This window comes from Ceratotherium simum, chromosome 10, assembly GCF_057802395.1.
Source record: "Ceratotherium simum simum isolate JZ-2026a chromosome 10, ASM5780239v1, whole genome shotgun sequence".
Classification (NCBI taxonomy): domain Eukaryota; kingdom Metazoa; phylum Chordata; class Mammalia; order Perissodactyla; family Rhinocerotidae; genus Ceratotherium; species Ceratotherium simum.
Window position 1 is genome coordinate 36,468,820 of NC_141909.1, and position 20,603 is coordinate 36,489,422.

A 20,603-nucleotide genomic window follows, 5' to 3' on the forward strand; every position below is an offset into this window, starting at 1 on the left:
AAACAATATTACTTTAAGTCCTCTTATACAAGCAGATGTTTGTACTTTCTAGGCTGTGGAAATAGTTGAAACGCTGCCAGATCAATTAATGATCCTTTTAAAAGAAATATATACTCATTCTCTGAAAAATGATGAAAATAATTTAGTTTACAAGATAGATCATTTTAAGAAACAAAAATATTTGTATATTATGACAGCTATTATGCCTCATTTCAGGAAAAGAAATTTGAGGCCAAAGAGCTATTATCTCTTATAATTGTTATGCTATAGAGTAAGCTTAAAATGCATTTCTTTGGAATTGTCATTATCCGACTTCAACATTATGAGAACCTCCCCTTGGAGAAAAATGCATATTTTAAACCTCGTATCTTTTACTGTAATTCACCTTGTCATCACAGAACTTTGCTCGATACTGTATGTCCACATGAGACCCAGCATTTAGAGTGACCTTTTACATATGATCTACCTGGAAAATTTACAGAAGTTACACAAATCTGAAAGTACTATTATCACTGATGATTAAAATGGTGTCCTATTGATTTGTAGATGTTGTGAAGACTACTTGCCATTGCTTTTCCCAGCCCCCTGCTGCATTGAAATTTAATCGGTTTTCTGTAATTTTTGCAGCAGAGCTGTCATGGGCAATAACATATTTTTGCATATGCATCAGTTTGGCTCTAGTGCAGATTTTTGTTCACACTGGACTCCTACTGATGTGCACTGATTTAAAGTCTAAAAATGAAACAATTTTATATAGCTTATAAGTAGTCCCTAGAGGGTATTGGATCCTAAAAGCTAATATTTTTCAGACATAATCAGCAGGAATAGGTAATGTATTACCATTAGCGACATTAGCAGCAACTGTAACAAAAGGAAACAGTAAACATAAATGCTCTTAGCAACTTCATAGTTTACAACAAATATTAATATAAAATTACACAAATTAGAGTTGCAGTTTAACATTATTCAACATGTTTATTCATAATGATTGTTTCATATTTAAAGAACACCAAAATATTGTGTTTTGTCAGCCAAGGACAATAATAGTTTAATAGTAATTTATTTTAAACAGCTACTGATAATACAACCAATCAACACATTAAGTGGTGCCAACACTGGCATCTTGCTAAATAATCTCTAGACATTGCACAGAGAGTACATCTTTCAAAGATAAGTCAACGAGAGCAATCAGAGCAGAAAATTAGAATTTGGTATCTTAGAATTAAAATACAGCTAAACTAAAGTTTTAATTGGGGTGATCTAAAAGGGCACTTGATGTAATGATCTCTTTCATTTGTTACTAATTGTTTGTTCCTGGTGAAGAAGAAACGTACACAGGAATGTTGCTGAATTGAGTAAGATGGCAGTTTCCTAAGCAGCTAAGTTTTATTTGTAAAAACAAAAGAGTAGGGAGGGGCCAACTGCTGGTAGAAATCCTCCATTTTGTTTCATATCACAAGAATTATAGCAGGAAACTCAGGGTCAGGTATAACAAATATGAAATAATTTATATGTGCTTGAAAAGAGAATAAAAATGGCTATGACAATGCTACATTGGTGGTGGGCTGAACGAAGGGTACATCTCTATTGGCGAACAAGTCAAGACGCAGTTGAAATTCTTGATTTAAACTGCTTACATCGTCTCTTGTGTAGGGATGGCACCAACTTCCATTTCATTTATAATTTCAGTTGAAAATTTCAGTCTGATGTTCATGGACCAAAGCAAAATATATTCTACTTCAAAATAGCATTTGGTATTACTGAGTTGATAAGGATAGAAATTTTACTCCAATTTTTACCAATAATTTCATTAATAATTTTCTAAAGCATCTTAGGAGAGAACACATGCAGAATGCTTTGTATGTGTTTTACATATTCTCATGATCTCATTTTCAAAAACCATAGAATACTACTAAATTTTTAAAATAACTTGCAGTAAGTTAAATTAGATATAAATAAAAGATTCCACAATCAGTTGTATAAATAAACTTTGCTTTTACCGTTTGCTCTTGAATTATTATACTGTCAAATAGTGCCCTAAAAAGTTATTCTCTATTTTAACCATTTTGAATGATTTTTAAAATTAATTCACTATTAAGCCACTAAGTTTTGGATGCCTTAAATATATTATGTATCTCAAGAAAAATATACCAGTACTATGATTTCTGTTCATCAAATGTTTAAAATCTACTCTATGGTAGGCATTCTCTGGGCCCTGGGGGCGTAGTACCAATGAGAGAAAATGTCCCTGCCCCAGAGAGCTTACATTTTTGTCGAGGAGACACAACATAAAGCAGTAAACAAGTAAATACATAATAATATTACATAATAATAAATGCTGTGAGGAATTTTAAGGAGGGAATAACAAGGTGGGTTTTGAGGGCTCTTTCAGATAGGGTGGCAAGAGAAAGCCTTTCTTGCGTGGTGACTGAGTGGTGAAATGAAATGAGGGCATGAGCCATACAAAAATCAGGAGGAAAAGCATTCAGGAGGGAAACAGAAAGGGTGAAGTTCCCGGAGCAGAAACAAATTTGTGCCTTGAGGAATGAAGACGCAACCGTTGTGTCTAGTGTAAGCTCGTTAGGGAGTGGTGGAGAATGAGATAGGTGGGTACTGCCAGGATTGTGTGGGGTTGTATAAACCATGTCAGATAATTACTTGGGGAAGAGTTTCAGCCTGATTTTCTTTACAGTTCTTATTTTGTAGACAGGCTTATATGCTGCTCTCATTTGGCTTTAAATCTAGATATTCTAATTAGAAGCAATTGAACCTGAATGCCATAAATATTTGTCTTCCTAAAATAGTTTAATTAGATTTAGAAGTTTTGTACTTATTAGTATTTGTCCTAGTGAGTACAGAGTGAATGCACAACAAGAATTAAAGAATTTGATAAGTGGGTTCCTCTCTTTTAAAATGCTTTTAAGTAATGCATGAAATGTGCTTTGTACAAAATATTACAATTCTGAATACCTTCTTTGTACAGGGGCTCTTGAAAGTTGCCATAGATAATGCCAGAGCTCAAGAAAAACAGGTCCAACTGGAAAAAACAGAGCTGAAGATGGATTTTTTAAGGGAAAGAGAACTAAGGGAAACACTTGAGAAGCAGTTGGCTATGGAACAAAAGAATAGAGGTATTTTCAAACTTCCAAATAAGTTTAATACTTTATGCAAAATATTCAACATTACAATGCTATGTTTGGTGATTTACTCTGAGACTGTAGCTTTTTTGTTAATTTACTTGTGGCTAAAGCTCAGAGCAGGATCTGAATCCTGGGCTCATTATATTTCTTCATCGCCAAAGTACATGGTTTCTCTTTTGTTCATACCTCAGGGAATTGAAGTATATCCATTATATCATTTATCACATAATTCTTATTGCTTATAGAGTTTAACAAATTCATGATTTTAAGATAACAATGAGCTCTGATAAGGTGACAGCCATGAAGAAAAAGTTTATATTCACTCACAATTGCCCTTTGAAAAACTTCAGGTAAAGTCATAAAGCTAAAATAGAAAATACCGATTATTCAAGCAAAGGAGATTTAGTAAGATATTTATCAACTGAAATTGAAGCCTGATGAGTATCAGAACAAATGACCAAAGTTGAGTGTTTGTATAATTTTCTTTCTGAATGCCTCATTTTCATCCAACAAGGTCGAGTACACATTAGAGTAAGAACCAATATGAATTTTTATTGGGTAAAAATAATATTATCAATCTATGAATTGCTTCCTTTAACACACTTTACAGTGCATGTACAGATAATTTTGAAGGTCGTTCATATTTGTGTGTTTACTTATGTATGAGTTTGAAGAGTATTTTCTCTACACCCAACTTCCCCTTTGCCTCAGCTATTAGATTGTTCTAAGTATTGTAGAAGGGAGCTCCTTTTCTCTCATTTAATAATTATCCAATATAAATACTCCACATATTCTCCTTTTATGTGTTTGATATGGTCATTTGAAAATCGTTGTTTTTGTTTTGCTTTTAAAACTGGCAGGAATTAGTAGGTTTTTCATTAGTTACTCCAAAGCAACAGCCAGTGGGTTCCTGGAATGAGGTTGGTTTGGGAAGCTGTCACCCCACGTGTACAGCACAGTTCTAAATAAAGTGGCTTCACGTAAATTTAGGTACTAAATAAAACAAGATAAACATTGATAATGGGATATGTTCCAAGTGAATAATGAAGATTGCTCAAAGAGTTCATTATATGGAACCATCTTCCGTGAGATAGCCATGTCTTGGATTTTGTTTTCACCAAAAGAAGTTTTTGATTACAAGACTTAAAGTCAGACCCTTGAATTCTTAAAGTAACCTTTTGGTTACTTGACCTTTAGAATTTTATTGGTTCAAACATGTCTGGAGAATTTACATTCTGTTTTATTCCTTTAACCACTAGAGGGCAAAATATTTCACAGATCACGCCATGAACCTCCCATTTAATTAATTGTGAAAAATAAATTAAAGGTAATAACTGCCAATAATTATGTATTATGAATGTATCTATTGAAGCAGTGTATTACCCTGAAGCGAGAACATGGCAATCCTATTTGGTTCAATCACATGAGAGGAAACAATGAGCGGTCAACGGCAAGGCACTGGGTATTGAACTTTTAGTGTAACGGAAGGTTACAATCCAAATAAATAATTCAGAGATTACTGTTTCTTTTCAAAGAGGCTTATAAGCAATCATCTTTGGAAAGGGAAATGGTAGGCATTTTGTTAAGACAAGCTATGATTTTCACACTATTAAAAAAAAGGAAATTAGCATTTATTTGAAATCAGTTTTTTTTTTTTCTTGTAAGACTCTAGCCAATGTACATTTTGGAAAAAAAAAAACAGTTTCTGTTAATATATGATACTAGCAACAAACTCAACAAGTTAGTGGTCTGTCAATTTAACTATATTAATAATTATAAAAACAGGATATGTGGAAATTAGAAATTGAAACTAAAATTCTTACTTGAACTATTATTACCTTATTTTATTTTATTTTTTTATTTTATTTTTTTTGTGAGGAGATCAGCCCTGAGCTAACATCCGCCAATCCTCCTCTTTTTTTGCTGAGGAAGACGGCCCTGGGCTAACATCTGTGCCCATCTTCCTCCACTGTATATGGGACGCCGCCACAGCATGGCTTACCAAGCAGTGCGTCGGTGCGCGCCGGGATCCGAACCAGCGAACCCCGGGGCCGCCGCAGCGGAGCGTGCGCACTTAACCACTTGCGCCACCGGGCCAGCCCCTTACCTTATGTTATATTTTGACTAAATAATGTGTTAAATAAAAATGTTCTTCTTTAATCTGTAGTAAGAAATCAAATAGTAAACTTGGAATGATTACTTCTTATGACTCACTCAAGTTGAAGGATTTTCTCCTACTGATTCTGTCACATTCATATCCACAATGTTTATCAACCATCAAAAAAAAATTATTTCAAAGAAAAATACATGTATGCTTCCCATATTCTGAGTGCTTACATTATATATAGTATTATACAAGTTAAAACAATTATCATACTGAAAGTACAGTTAACATACACTTTGTGAAGAACATTTATTTGTTATTATTCATTAACAATGTATTATATACAAATATTTAAATTGTCCAGTAGGAGAAAAATTGTATCATAATCAACTTTTTGTATCATAATCTACTTTTTAAAATATAACTAGTACCTTATTTTTAGTAGTAGCACATTATTAGTAGTAGTGAAGTTTTATACTCCATCAGATTCCTGCAGAGTAAAAGCATAATTTTCTTGAAATTTGTTATAGTGCATATAAATTTTCTGTGAAGAAATTATTAATATCTCTGAGCAACTTACAATAGCTTCATCCAGAAAAATTTATGATTATATGTGTTAACAATAATTAAGAGTATTTAACTCCTCATATACAATAATATTTATTGCATTTTCTAAAATTTTAAGAAAGAATTATTAGAAACCTAGTTGGTGTAACGTGGTTTTGCAAAGCGTTTGTAGGGGAAATGCTCCATTTGCTATTCAAAATTGGTGCCTTATAAAGAGATGGGAGACATACTTTTAAAGGTTTGCACTATTCAAACTACTGTGCACTATTCTGATTCAAGGGCAGAGTCTAAGCCACAAAATTTGTTTAATCAGGCTTCCTTTATCAGTGAATATATATTTACTAAAATTAGTTTCCCATTAACTCTGTTCCTCCATATGACAATTAAAGGCATTCTTGTAATGTAATGGTTCAAGGCTAAATAAAAATTGGCCTCCTTGGACATTTCACTGGAATTTATTTTAGGTAAAGGTGGGGTTTTTTTGAACTTCCTCTGCAGAGGTAGACTCAGTCCAGCAGAAAACAAATGAATATTGTAAAAAACATAGATCATTTGTAAGTTTGAATATTGCAAAAATTTTTTAAAAAATGATGTAAATACACTCTCTTTTAGCCATAGTTCAAAAGAGGCTAAAGAAGGAGAAGAAGGCAAAGAGAAAATTGCAGGAAGCACTTGAATTTGAGACAAAACGGCGTGAGCAAGCAGAACAAACGCTAAAACAGGCAGCTTCTACAGATAGTCTCAGGGTCTTAAATGGTAAGAGGGTGCATCTTTATGCCTGGCTGACTAACTTTCGTTTTTAATACTCAAAAGACAATTTAGACGTGTGTTTGTGGTTTTGTACATTTCTGTGTCTTATGATTCATTAAACTGTGCTGGTTTGGAAGAATAGTCACACGTGTTGGGGAAATGCTTTATTTCAAAGGTGTTTCCACTGTTTGTTACTTAACGCCAGTATCTGGGACCTGACATTGCTTTTCTGTTTAACCAAATCTGTCTCTACCGAAACGTGATAAAATATTAATCTGAGAACTTCCCAACCCCTATCCCATTTTATGAACAATTTTCCATTACTCATTCATCTATTCAAATCTTTCAATAATTCTTATGGTTATAGTCTTTGTTCAACCTTTAAAAGATGACAAAGATTTATGTAATTTTAATTCAGCACCAATGTAACAGGTTGCTCTTTTTTTAAAGGACAGTAGGAATCAAATGAAATATGTGTCACTCTTACCTTTCTGTGCTTTTAGACTCTCTGACCCCAGAGATAGAAGCTGACCGCAGTGGCGGCAGAACAGATGCTGAAAGGACAATACAAGGTAGGAATTTGCAAAAGGCTATAAATCTAGATCTTGCTGTATGAGTTTTTCCTCAGCTTTAGCCTGCTATTCAAGCATGTAGCCTACCATCTGGGCCACATCAAAACAAGTTCAAACAAGGTCAAGTTCATCTTGCTTGTTTATATGAGTGAATTCATTTTGTGCTGATAGATTTTCTTTAAATTAACAGGTCATTTCTGTTTATACAATGCAATTAAAAAGGAATAATTAATTTTAAACAATGTATGATTTAATCTTGGACACAGTAAATGTGTTTTATTGAATGCTTGAAACCCAATCCAATGCAGGAAGAGTTTATAAATTTTATTCTATATCAATAAAAGCATGGGTTAATCAAATAAGTAGTTCTTAGAATTTAAAAATTTCTTCTGGTTTCTGTGACAGATACTGCAAGGTACATGCAAAATAGACTAGTTGAATGTTAACAATAAATAAGATTGTTTAGTCCTATGTGAATTTTCCAAATGTTCTGTATGCCATTATATACATTTTAATAACACAAATCTGCTGAGCAAAATGATATGTAGAATGCTAAAGGGAGTTGTATTAAACACTCAGAAGAGCTAAATATGTATATTGCCGAGACCATACTATTAGGAAAGAACAAAATCTGAAGGTAGCATTTATAGTCTAACATGTATTCTAGACAATAAACTCAACCTAACAACATGAATACTAAACAGTAAAAAAAGCATTTGTTTTCTATTTTAAATGAAGATGATTCTTCAAAGGGAATCCTGAAATGATTAACTGCTATAATCCTTCTGATTGTTTTTATTTTGTGTTTTAAGCTCAATCAGTTTTGGAATATTGTTTGACATTAACTGTGTTACTTGATCAGCTCCGAAAGTGTCATTCTTGGTTTATTGTAAAGGAAATATACTTTTGTAAAGTATCACATATACAATAAGTAAAAATCAGAAAACTTGAAGAAACACTCCTGGAGAATGTTTTTTGCCTCTATTTTACCTGAGGCCATGACAATTACTTTTCAAATCCTAAGGCTTGAACCATATGTTATTATGAGACATCTCCTTAAATATAGATGCAATTGTGGATGTAGAAAAGCCTTTATTTTTTTAAGGCATTATGGATTTCAGCAAAATTATGTATACGTGAGTGTGTATAATATTATTAAAATCATAAGATTTCTGTTGTGTCTTTCTTTTAAAAATTGCATACATATGTTAACAAATTACTATAGCAAAGCTAGTCCTCTTTATCAGGGACTAACCTCAATAAGGCCAATGTAAACATCAGCCCTGGTTTGTGTGTTTAGGGACCACTCATGCACTAACTAGCTAATGTCCTAAGTGGTCTAAGAAAGCACATGAGTCTCCAGGTAGACGTGATATATAAATTATCTGGTATCTACAGAATCCTCAAGATTGTCAGAACTTAATCCAAGAAAAATTATGGACCATATATTCCTGCATATAAATGGGAAATTTGTCTTTGATATTAAGAAGTGATTAGGCAATGATTAAACATTTTTGCATAGTTGACATAATATATAGTCTCTGAGTTTGCTATTAGTAATATTTTAGTTATCAGTAAGGTTACAGTTATTTTTGTTTGAATTTGTAAAATTCATATATATTCAAATATACACTTTAATATGGATAAAGTCTTGCTTATAAGGTTGAAATATTGACAATTCTCAATTTCTATTGTGACTTGATTATTCTGAATGAGATTTTTAATCATAAATTGCTTTGCTTCTGCTATCCAGAATGCTATAAGTTGGGGAACAGAGAAAACCTACCCAAATAACTTTATAATTAAGGAAACAAAACATTTGAACAACAATTATACATAGTGACGTAAAGTCAAATATAAATGACTGTGGGGTTATTTAATGCTTTGGTTTAATTGTAATATGAAATCTTTATTCACTTCATTCATTCATTCAGCCAGTCGATTAAAAAGATGTGTCCCTCAATTCTATTGCAAATAATACTAAAGAGACCATTTTTTGCTACTCTAACTCCACTAAAATAGCTCATTTAGCCTTTTAAAGCTTTTTTTTTAATCTTTAGACTAAATAAATACATTTGGAAGCTCAACAAACCCAACAAAATTACCTGCTAACAGAAGAAATCAAATAAAAAAGACTTCAGTTAAATTCAGAGTCTTAAGCACAAGAATGGGATAGGCAAAAAAGAAAGAACCAAGACTCAAGACTAATTTGTGACATGGTCTGTCATGCATTTTGGGAGCTGTGAGCACCTGCTGCTTCACAATTCAAGAATGACACCTGAAAATTACACAATGTTATAAGCCAATATGACCTCAATAAAATAATTAAAGAGAAAAAAAAGAAGAATGACACAAACACAGCCCCTTGCTCCCTTCATTTTCTCGCTCTTGGTGCCTGTATCCTTTGTTGCTCCCAATCCAGTCATAAATGAAATTATTCTCTATTCCAAAACAAGCTCAACTTAATTAGGAAATACAAAGGAAACCCACGTTTCTTTATGCTTGTCATGTATTTATTTATTTATAACATCTTGGCAATAAATAAATACCATGCTTGGCCCAAGAGTTAGTTACCTAGCAGTTGGGCACTTGCTCAAGTGCCAAGTCATTACCCCCAAATAAGGACATCAGGTTAGTTAGACTAAATATTGCCTCCCTGGCATTTGGTACCGCCATTTCTGTAAAACTATAGAGGAGGGGAGGAGGAAACCAGAAAGCAGTTTAGAAAATATTCTTGAGCAAAGATGCCCTAAATAATTTACTTATCTTAATAAGTAAGGTAAATCAGCTCATACTACGCAAGGATAAATTCTTCATTGCTGATATTTCTAATAACTAAATCAAAATTCATGAATTTGGTGAAGATATTATGAATATAGAATAAACTTGGAAAAACTACAAAAACAACTTGTTTTAGGAGTTAAATTGTGTGTTGATTAACTCTCTCATGCCTTGAGTTACAGATTTGTATGTCATGATGTGTGTTAGAATTTGAAAAATTTCTTACTTGAAAGCTTTTTCTAATATCTTTTGCATATATAGAATATACAGAGTTCATATAAATATTCATTGAACAGTTTTTTGGACTAGTTAATAAATATCTTCCCAAACCGTTTCTGCCCCCACACATATAAATGCACATCCACCCAATGTGCAGCCAAATCTGTAATAAGATGGCTTTCTTCAGTTAAGTTTTAGTCTCTTGTTATTCTCTCTCCCTAGGCAATGGCATCCACTTAAATGGTTTATTTAACGTACATATTTTTGGGCCCCATGGCTTAGTGGTTAAGTGCTCGCACTCCGATGCTGGCGGCCCGGGTTTGGATCCCAGGCGCGCACCTATGCACCGCTTCTCCGGCCATGCTGAGGCCGCCTCCCACATACAGCAACTAGAAGGATGTGCAACTATGACATACAACTATCTACTGGGGCTTTGGGGGAAAAATAAGTAAATAAATAAAAATTATAATTAAAAAAAACCTTACATATTTTGACAATTAAAAAAAATATCTCTCCAGCCCATTCAGACATCTCTTCAGAGCTCCAGATAATATCCAGCTTGTATTTGGCTGTCTCACAGGGACCTAAGGTTCAGTGCACAAAATTGAAAGGATCTTTCACCCCTATCCCCCTGCAAACCTGTCTTCATCCAGCGTTCCTTCCCTAGGGTACCCTCATCTGTCCGATCCAATATACTCCTTAATACAAAACGAGGGAAGAGTGGAGCTTGACATTTCCCTTCCTCGGCCTCCACACACAATCACATCTCTTCCCTCTCACTCTCTGTGCTTCTGCCATGCCAGAATTTTTTTGATTTCCCGAAAGCCTCACATCTTTCTCCATCTACCAGGGACATTTTTCCCTCTTCCCTGCCTTTACTTACCCATCCTTTAAGTCTCATCTTAGAAGTCACTTTCTGCAGGAACACTTCCCAGACTCCACACCCGCCCTTGCAGCACCTCCCTGCCCCCTAGGTCTAGTTCCATCTCTTGGAAGTTTTTACTATATCTTTCACTTTTCCATAATAACATGCTGTGCGTTGGTAGTTTCTTGTTCGGTGTCTTCCTCTTTCTGGATGGTAGCCAAGCAGAATGTGAACCATGCCTATTTTATTCACTACTGTAACCCTAGTGCCCCTATGTTTGACACTTACATGGGAATGTTTCAAGTGGTTGTGCCGCATTTGTAGTCTGAATGTTTGACACATTTTGGTGCCTGCTACTTGTTTCCTGAAGGAATGTATCAACGAACTATTGATGAATTAGGACCTAGGTTAGATTTTGTGGATGCTAAGGGTCTTTATTGTTCTAACATTTCTCAGACTTTGGTTGGAGACACTGGAGGAAATAATGGATGCTATGACTCTGCCTAGGAAAGCCAGAATTACAGACTCTGGCAGAATTGATTTTCATATCCGATAGCTGAATTAACAGTATGTGTTTATTCTTCTTGTGTGCATTTGTAATGTTACTTTCTTCTTTGCACATTTGACCTAAGATTTGGATTCTGTGAATATTCATTTACACCAACTTTCCATTTTAAATTCATATTAAATTTAACATTTCATAGTCACATTTCTTAAATAACACTTTCTACTTTGTTTTAATACACATTAACTTTATGCTTCTTTTCTGATTTATCTTATAATTTCAAAAGATTAAATCTTCTCTATATACTGTTTAGAAGACCAATATATAGATGCGAACTATAACATGGGAGAATTGTGGATTAGTGCTGTTTTATCTATGTCTTTTATAAATTTCCAAAAAGTCTGGAAAGTTCTCTTTCAAAATAGTAGTTTTTTGGTTTTTCCTTCTAAGTAAAAATTTGTCTTCTTAAACCAAAAAGTAATTGTTAAAATCAGTGGGAATGTGGACCAGGGTTTCTCGGACATCTTAGAATATCTGCAAGCTATGCTTGCAAAATCTCAACTTCACTTGAAAGTACTTCTCTTTTATTTACATCTAATGGCCATGATGAAAACTGTTTGGCTTTTTATTCTTTTTTTGACTGATCTCAGATCATAGAAAACCAAATATTCTTCCAATAAAAGGACATGAAAGACTTGCCTTCACATTAACAATCTTTGTTTTCTCAATTTAAAAATATCTTGTTTCTACTTCCTAGGTATTTGAAGATATATGCTGATTTTAAACATTACTCATTTATTCAGCAAATATTTATTGAACACCGATGATATGCCTAACACACTTTTATGAAGTTACTGCCTTAGCACTGGGAAAGGACTTTAAAAATCAATTAAATCTCCTCATTTTGCAAAAGAGGAAACCAAGACTTAGCGAGGCTACATGACTTGTTAAAGGTTACACCGTGAGTTAATCGGAGTTGGGAACATAACTTCATCCAGTTGCTTTTCACATCCCCTTTTCTTCTTCCTGATTGTTTTTAGATTAGGATTGTTAAAATATGCCCTCCTTGCTCTTTTAAAATATGATTATTATTATTTTTGTTTAGTAACTTGCAGCTCCAAAGCATCATCATGTGGGTCATTGTTATGAGTGGAATTTATATCTTTATAAGCTTTTTTATTGAATCAAATGTTCTAGCACTCAATGAATTTCCTAGTAATATACTTTCTTTTGTTGAGACTTAGTAATATTACATAGTAGGTAGAAGTATTTTCTTATTAAAATAGTGAGGTAGATTGGGAGCTGGTATTTATTGAGCCTTTCCTATATATTCTAATTTAAAGGTGAGATAACCAAAGCTCAGAGTAGCTAATTAACATTCTCACATTTGCATTATGAACCACTGGGGTTGCTGACATTTGAATCCAAATTTATGACCCCAAAGTCCTTGTTCTTTCCTCCATGCCTTGCTATCTGGACTTACATGTCTCTCTTCTAGGATAATTACTTGCAGCCCCATCACACATTTTAGATAGTTAGCACATTGCCTGTTAATGACCTAAAAAGTTCAAAGCAGTTTATTGAAAGCTACTAGGGAATGTTATACAATTGGAAAAAATGTTTCCCTTCCAGTTTTTTACTTTTCAGTCAGTCATTATGCCTATACCATGTTTATAGACGTTTATAGACACAGTGAGGAAAACCTTACTCTAAGTGAAGAAAATAAAATGACAATAAAAGAAATTAAGAAATTAGTCATACTATTTAGATAAAAGACTTACCTATATCACTACAACTTAGCATAGAAGGACCTTATGATAAAATCAGACACATCCAATTTTGATTTAATATAAGACATTTTAGAGAGCCTCTTCATTTCTTTTCAGTATGTGTTTGAAGAAAGTTCCATACTGGTATTCCAAGACTTACACATTGTAACAGTCCTAAACTGAACCTTACTTAAACTTACCACTTTTAAGATCTTTTTGAAAGTATTGTTTAAATTAGATTTCGTAGAATTGTCAAATGCGCATTTCTATTTCTAATACTTAGAAAAAGACCCTTAAGTTAATGTAAGAGTGGAGGTTATTTAGGCATCTCTACAGAACTAGCAATTAAGAACTGCTAGGAGTCAGGTCTAGATTCAAATCTCTGTTCCACTATTTTTTTTGTTTTTTTAGTAATTGCTTAACCTCAGAGGGTTGTTGTGAGGATTAAATAAAACAATCCACGTAAAGCACTTAGCACATACTGGGCAATAGTATGCACACAGTTAAGTTTTAGTTGTTAATATTAAATTTTATTATTATGAGTCAACATATTTACAGTGCCTAGCAACTGGTAAACATTGAAGCTATTATTAGTCTAATACACAATTTACTTTTCTTTTTTCAGAAAATTGGTCTTTATTTATAATATAATATTGATTTATTCCCATAGTAAAGTATTTGCAGAAATTTACAAGAATTTTTTTGTTACCTGAACCTAATTTTCCATATTTTAAAATATCTTTATTTAGCTTAAAAGGGGAAGACTTTCATAAAAAAAAGGAGCGGGGAGAGGGAGTATTGCTTAAAACGGATTTCTGGGCTGCCTGCAGTGCATATTGCCTATTGTTTATTGACTTAGAAATATGTAATCACCATAGGAATTACTTCAAACTATTTTTCTTTATCTTAAAAAATAAATGTTAGAATTATATTACTATGAACAAAACAAAACAATAATAGATTTACTTCTAGTGCCTTGGCACTGGTTTCTGGTGTTTGGCAGCATTTCAATGCAGCTAATCAATTTAAGACAGCATTGATTACGTTGAACACAAGATGATATTGATTGCAGGCAGTAACCAATAAACAGGCTATTGTTCCATAGTTATCATAGGTCATTGTTAACTACTCATTTGACTAGACAACCGGAGTTACTATTATTAAATAGAAAGTCTCAGAGATACTCATGAGTTTTAATATTTTATAAAATTTTAGAATAATATTTTCTTGTGATTTCAGGATAAGCATTTTTATTCTTTTAAGACATATGTAAAAAGTGAATCTTGTTTTTGAATGTAGATAGATATGCTTAAACTCCAAATGCTGAAGGCCTCTTCTAGGTTTTGTTGTAAATGGCTTCTTATGTAATTTAATTTAATTATACGTGAAATTAGACATAGTGTGCAGTTAAGTATGAAGTTGCCCAAAATAGTAATAAAATGTAATTTATTATAATTATTACTTACATAAAATTATTTTCAATGTTTTGTTTCCATGGAGTTAATTTTCAAAACTCCTGGTTCCTATGGAAAACAAAAAACATGATTGTCATTATTATATATTTGTGTTAAGCTGTGACATATCGTGAGGCTTTATGATGTGATTTCAATTCTTACTCCATTGCCCAAATATTAGGCAGAGTAAATTAAGGCAAAATGATTGGGGCTTAGCTTGTAATATATTTGACGTCATTTTTGCTGGTGAAAGTAATATAATAGGTGGTAGGTACTATGAGAGTTTAGGGGATGTAGAGAAGAATATCAGGAATAATGAATTGGAATTGGAGAAATGGACATTGTACAACTAAATTGCTTTTGAGTATCTAAAGAGAGCAGTTATTAATTGAAAATACAATAATGTTTTGTTAATATAGATAAAACTGAAACATTGAATTAAATTGACGTGTTCATGAACATGTTTTTGGCTTGGCTTGAATACTGTCTAAAGACCATAATCAAAGAATAGTGATAAATGGAAATTGGGAAAGATATTAGCAGAGGGCTCTGAAGATCCTTGCTAGATCCATTTTGATTTAACATCATAATTAGTGATATGGAAGAATGGTTAAACAGAGTGTATCAATGAAATTCACAGATGATCCTGATTTAGAAGGTGTAACATACATCTGTGTGGACAGTTTAAGTATGCAAAAGAAATTTAGGGAATTTAGAAATTTCAGGGTGAATGAAATGAGATTACCTTTGTAAAAAAGCAAATTTAATTTTAAGATCTGTTTTAAAAAAGCGTTACAAAGCTCAGCAAATATCAATGATAATATATGTCCACTTACAGCTTTTTATAGTACCATACCAACAGTGACTGGCTACAGGACTGAGAGAAGTCTCAGAGAATAGGTAGAAAAATAAGCCTCTGTCATTTTAATTATGTATATATTATTGATGATATTTTTTATTATTATGACTAACTAGATAGTTTAGGAAGTTGTTTTTTCATTATGGTCAATACATTAATTTCTTATATTTAGACATTATGCTATCATTTTCAAATTTAAGTAAAATTTATTTACTTTATTTAAAATAAGTTCTCACTTTGAGTCTTTTTTACCTTTATTATCAAGGGAAAAAAGTTGATGGCCATTGTATCCAATTAACTTGCTCACTGAACATTCTAACAGTAGAAAATGTGTATAATGTCTACCAAAGCTGAAGAAGGTTACCATTTAGTAATATAGATTAGTGGTTCGTATTCACAAAACCTATTTTCTCTTTTTGTATCCACCCTTAGACATTAAAACTAGCCTGGCCATCTAAGAAAACCTTTAATAAATATTCAGAGTGGCTTCTTTAAGATGGAGCATAAATATAATTTTTTTGAGAAGTGTTATTTATACTTCAAGTTATCAAAGTGATCTGACAATAATTAAATTACAGAAAAAGAGCTGCCATTTTTTGTCTATTCATTAAATTACAGGATTTGTATGAAAAAAATAAAAAATTGGTACATAAACACACAGAGAAGGAAAGTTTGTCATCAATTTTGATAGTGTGTATATGTTTAGACATTTGAGATATATAACACCCTTTGCTATAAATTCTCCTTTAGAAAAAAAATAAAACATCATCATTTAGACTATAAATGTAAAAATGCTTATGGTGCATTATTCCACCTCCCATGGTTAGGGACAGAATGCAGGCATGCCACAATAATGTGTCTTATTTCTAGTGTTCGAACCATATTAATGAGAACATCATTTTGGAGAACTAATTATTTCTATTTGTCTTGTGTCACACTTTCTAATTCCCCTATATTAGGACAGCCAAAGCAAATTAATTGCTTTTCCAGCAGTTGAACCTTGTCCAAGAATGAGCTCACATTCCCTTCCAGTTTCCCTGTTTCTGGGAGTACATTGTGTCAGAAATTTCTCTTGATACTAAACATAGTCTGGAGAATATCTTTACAGATTTCTCTGCCCTCACTTGATGAAATTTATAAGTTTAAGTGACCCGCCAGGAAAGATAAAGTTCTTAGCTGCAAGATTATACATCAAAACAGTTAAAGTGAAATTAAAATTAAATGAATGAATCTCACTGAAGCAAAAAAAGCAGTAATTAATGGTTCCCTTAATTGTCTTCATAAAATATTTGCATGGGTCTAATTTGCATAATTTGCATGTATTAATTAATCTTTCAAAGGAATTTTGTGCTGAGAGAAGCCAAAAAATCTCTTTGTTTTATTTAACATCTAATGAAATATTTATCTTCTTTAATGAACTTCTCATCTTCATTAAAATAAAAATTGCACAAGTTTGTATGTTTTAAATGTTTTTATAATTGAGGTATTCAAAAAATCTCTTTAGACTTACAACAGCTGAAAAACAAACACATTATTTAGCATTCAGTATCATTTTAACAACAGCAACACTTAAAAAAAGTCCAATTTCGCTTTCTCAAAGATGGCAAAGCATTTGGTAAATGAATAAACAAATATAGCTATTTAGTTTTAAAAGTAAGTTTTACAAAGTCCTGATCATTTTTTATAACGGTAATGTTATTTTCATGGCTGCAGTAGTGGGCAACTAGAGGGTATATATGAGAAAAATCAGTATGTTTAATAGTTTGGGAAATGGTTCATTGGTTGAAAATATTTTAGCTGGTTCAAAGAAATTAGTCCATTAAAATCCACTTGCTATTATTAACAACTGCTAGATTGACAATATTTCCTGGCAGAACCTATATACTTCCAACTTTATTCTAAAACTGCCTGCTGGAGATTTGCAGCAGGGGTTTCTGCTCTCACAAACTGAGATCATAGTGAAAACCAAGAGACGTGCCTTGGAAGGAATGAAATCCAAAATTTCATCAAGTGCCAAATCGCATATATTCAAGAGAACCGAGGACGAGGACGGGTGTGAGGAGAGCTCCTGAAAGTTAGAAAGACATTAGGGAAGGGAAGTCGGTGAACCTGTTAATGGTATTCATTTGTTTTAATGCAGCAGTGATTCAGAATATTACAAAGAAGAACATCAGTTAACATTTCTAAACTAATTTAAAGTTTGCACAGCTTTTTCACATACATCGTTTTTGTTGATCTTCTCAGCGTGCCTGTTTTATATTTGAGGAAACTAAGGCACGTGGACGTAAAGCAAATTGCTTGGAATCAAACTGAACTCAGGACCTCTGAGTCCCTTTGACTCCATATGCCTTGCTCCTACATGACATCAATCTTTTTATCTCATGATAATTTATGAAGTGGCTACGAGTGGCTAAATGTTAAACTAGATAATGAGGGTGGCATAAATTTATAAAGATTAAGATTCAAAATGCAAATATATAGTTCTTTCCATGTAAAGTTTGGTAATGGGATAAAATCAATTCAATTGACTTTGGTTTCCTGTAGGATTCGTTTTTAGGGAAATAGAAAGGCATTAGGCAATGGTTGTTTTTTAGACCTGCAACAACTATCATTGCAATTTCTCATGAAGTTTTCTCTAATATAAAAAGAAAAATAAATCCATTAGGTTACTAAGATAATTATTAATCAGTTATAAAATAAATGCCAATACAGATTTTCTCTAGCATTAATGCTGATAATTTATTTAAATAACTGATTTCTAATGGATTAAAATTAACATTAAGACAGTTGAGTCCTGGGAGAGCAGTGGTAGACTGAGAGCCATAGTCTAGTGTCAACACTACCATTAGTTAATGTTGTGACCCTAGCAACTTACTTTATCTGCTAAGACCTGCTCTCTTACTGCTATTTTTATCCTGTCAAAATGGCAAAGACGCCTAGTTTTTTATGAGTATAGACACACTCACACACACGCATAATGTGTCCATGGTTCATTATGGATACATAGGTTCTAGATTTAGACTGCCTGGGTTCAAATCACCATGCTGTTGTTTATTATCTGTATAACAGTAAGTGTGTAAATTAAACTTTTTGATTTTGGGGGTTCCTAATCTGTAAAACATAGATAATGATCTTAATATCCACCTCACAAAGCTGTTATGGGGACTAAGTGAATTAATATATGTAAAGGACTTAGAACAGTAGCTGGTACAGGGCAAGCGCTAAAAAGAATTTCCTATTTTTACAATTATGCTCAAATTTACAATAGACTTGCAGTAATATTCATTTTGGTAAAAAGTAAACACTATTTGGATTAAAAAAAGTTCCCTTAAGCCAATGAGTATTTTTTTTCCATATGTGACACATACTTTTTCTTTCAGCATGTTTTAAGCTGAAAAATGAAAATCATCAGATTTTCCAAGCCATTTAAAAAATTCTTGACAGAGTGTGAATTTCAATATTTATGTCAATCGAAACAATATGGCTCAAGAAGATTTATTTGCAGCCACATATTCTGTATAATTATCTCTTTCCAAATTAAATAAAAGATAAACTAGTTGTTTTTGACTCATTAAAGATGCAAGTGATAGAGCTTCTTAATTTTTAAATTATATTTTGGCAAATTTGTCTTAATATAGTTTGTATTTTTATATAGTATGGAGTAACTTTAGACTCTTCTAATTCATATATAATCATACTCCAGAGATAGTAAATCTCCAAACGTAGTTCCACTTAAGCTTACTAATTACACCTATAAAACGATGAATGATGGCTACAAATTATTGGATCTGACTCTCATTCTTCATTTATTTCTCCCTGGGAGAAAGAACACTGAATGGGGAGATTTTAGACTGTAAATTATTCCCTTACATAATCAGGTGTGCTGGGTTTAACTTTGATTCTACACTTTAGTTTTACATTTACTTATGAAATTCCCATTTTAACAGATTAAGAACTAATTATTTGATTTCCAAGATAAAATGATATTTACTTGTATTAGTAATTTCAACGTCTTTATTTTTTTCCTAATGGCTTATATTGGTTAATATGGTTTTAGGTCTGTCTTGTTCCAGATTATCACAATCTTTTGACTGGCTTTTATAAATTTCTCTAGCAAAGTTCTATGAAATGTCACAGGTTAGGCCTTATCCCTAGTTAAAGGATTACAAATGGAGAGAAATTTCACAGATGAGAAAAGAAGATCAGATGTAAGACAATAGGAATGTCAAGTGCATGCCTCTTCTAAACCCAACAGATGGTTCTGGGTTCCAGCCAACTGTTGTCCACATGGGACCATAAGCTCAGTACTACCATATTTGTTTTCTGAGGGAACTCAGAAATATACATTTTTATGTAAAGTTACAGATTTTTAAAAATACTGTGGAAGCCTGAACAAGATAAATGTTTATGTTCTCAGATAATAGTGAGACAGAAAAAAGTTCCCTCAGTCCAAAAAACTCATAGTATATCAGATTATGTCAACACGTAAACAAATTGAAAATAGCAAGTCACAAGTAAAGAGAACAGCTCTCCAAGCTTTTTAGAATAAATGCAATGATTTCCCCTCACTGCTTTGAATTCAGACAATCTTGAGATAAAATTTTCAGGCCCACTTGCCCACATCTTCCTTCAAATTTATGCAAATCAGGTTAATCCCATTGTGTTAGGCACTTAAATGGTATGCTTATAGCAAAGGATTAAAAATGCCTAATTTTTTATTTTGTAAATTCTAATTATACTTCTTAAATTATTAGAATGAGAAGCATTTAAAGAAATTACAGAAGGTACTTTAAAGGGTTGATTAATTATATAATATAGCTTATTAGTTTGTATTTCCCTGAGTTCAAAACCAATCCTAGCAAACATATCCAAGTCTTGGTGAATGAAAAGAGTGAAGTAAAGGGGTAGATAAGAAGAAAAATGTTAATGGTATGGCACTCCTACCATTAATACCAAAATTCAGACAAAATTCAACTAGTGACTTACTGCTCCTTGTTACACCTACTAATATAGGAAAT

At 32.6% G+C, this 20,603-nt stretch overlaps 1 protein-coding gene across 2 annotated transcripts in view; it reads left to right on the top strand.

Moving 5' to 3' along the window:
* Positions 1–20,603, top strand: part of DACH1 (dachshund family transcription factor 1) — a 415,533-nt gene that overhangs the window by 373,776 nt on the left and 21,154 nt on the right. Inside the window, exons 8-10 of one of the 2 annotated variants that reach the window (XM_004423069.3) lie at positions 2,984–3,131; positions 6,424–6,567; positions 7,065–7,133. In XM_004423069.3, coding sequence (XP_004423126.2) covers positions 2,984–3,131; positions 6,424–6,567; positions 7,065–7,133 — 361 coding nt within the window. Of the gene's footprint in view, positions 1–2,983; positions 3,132–6,423; positions 6,568–7,064; positions 8,691–20,603 lie in introns of those variants that run through there. The other variant, XM_087435994.1, reaches the window with a different exon arrangement.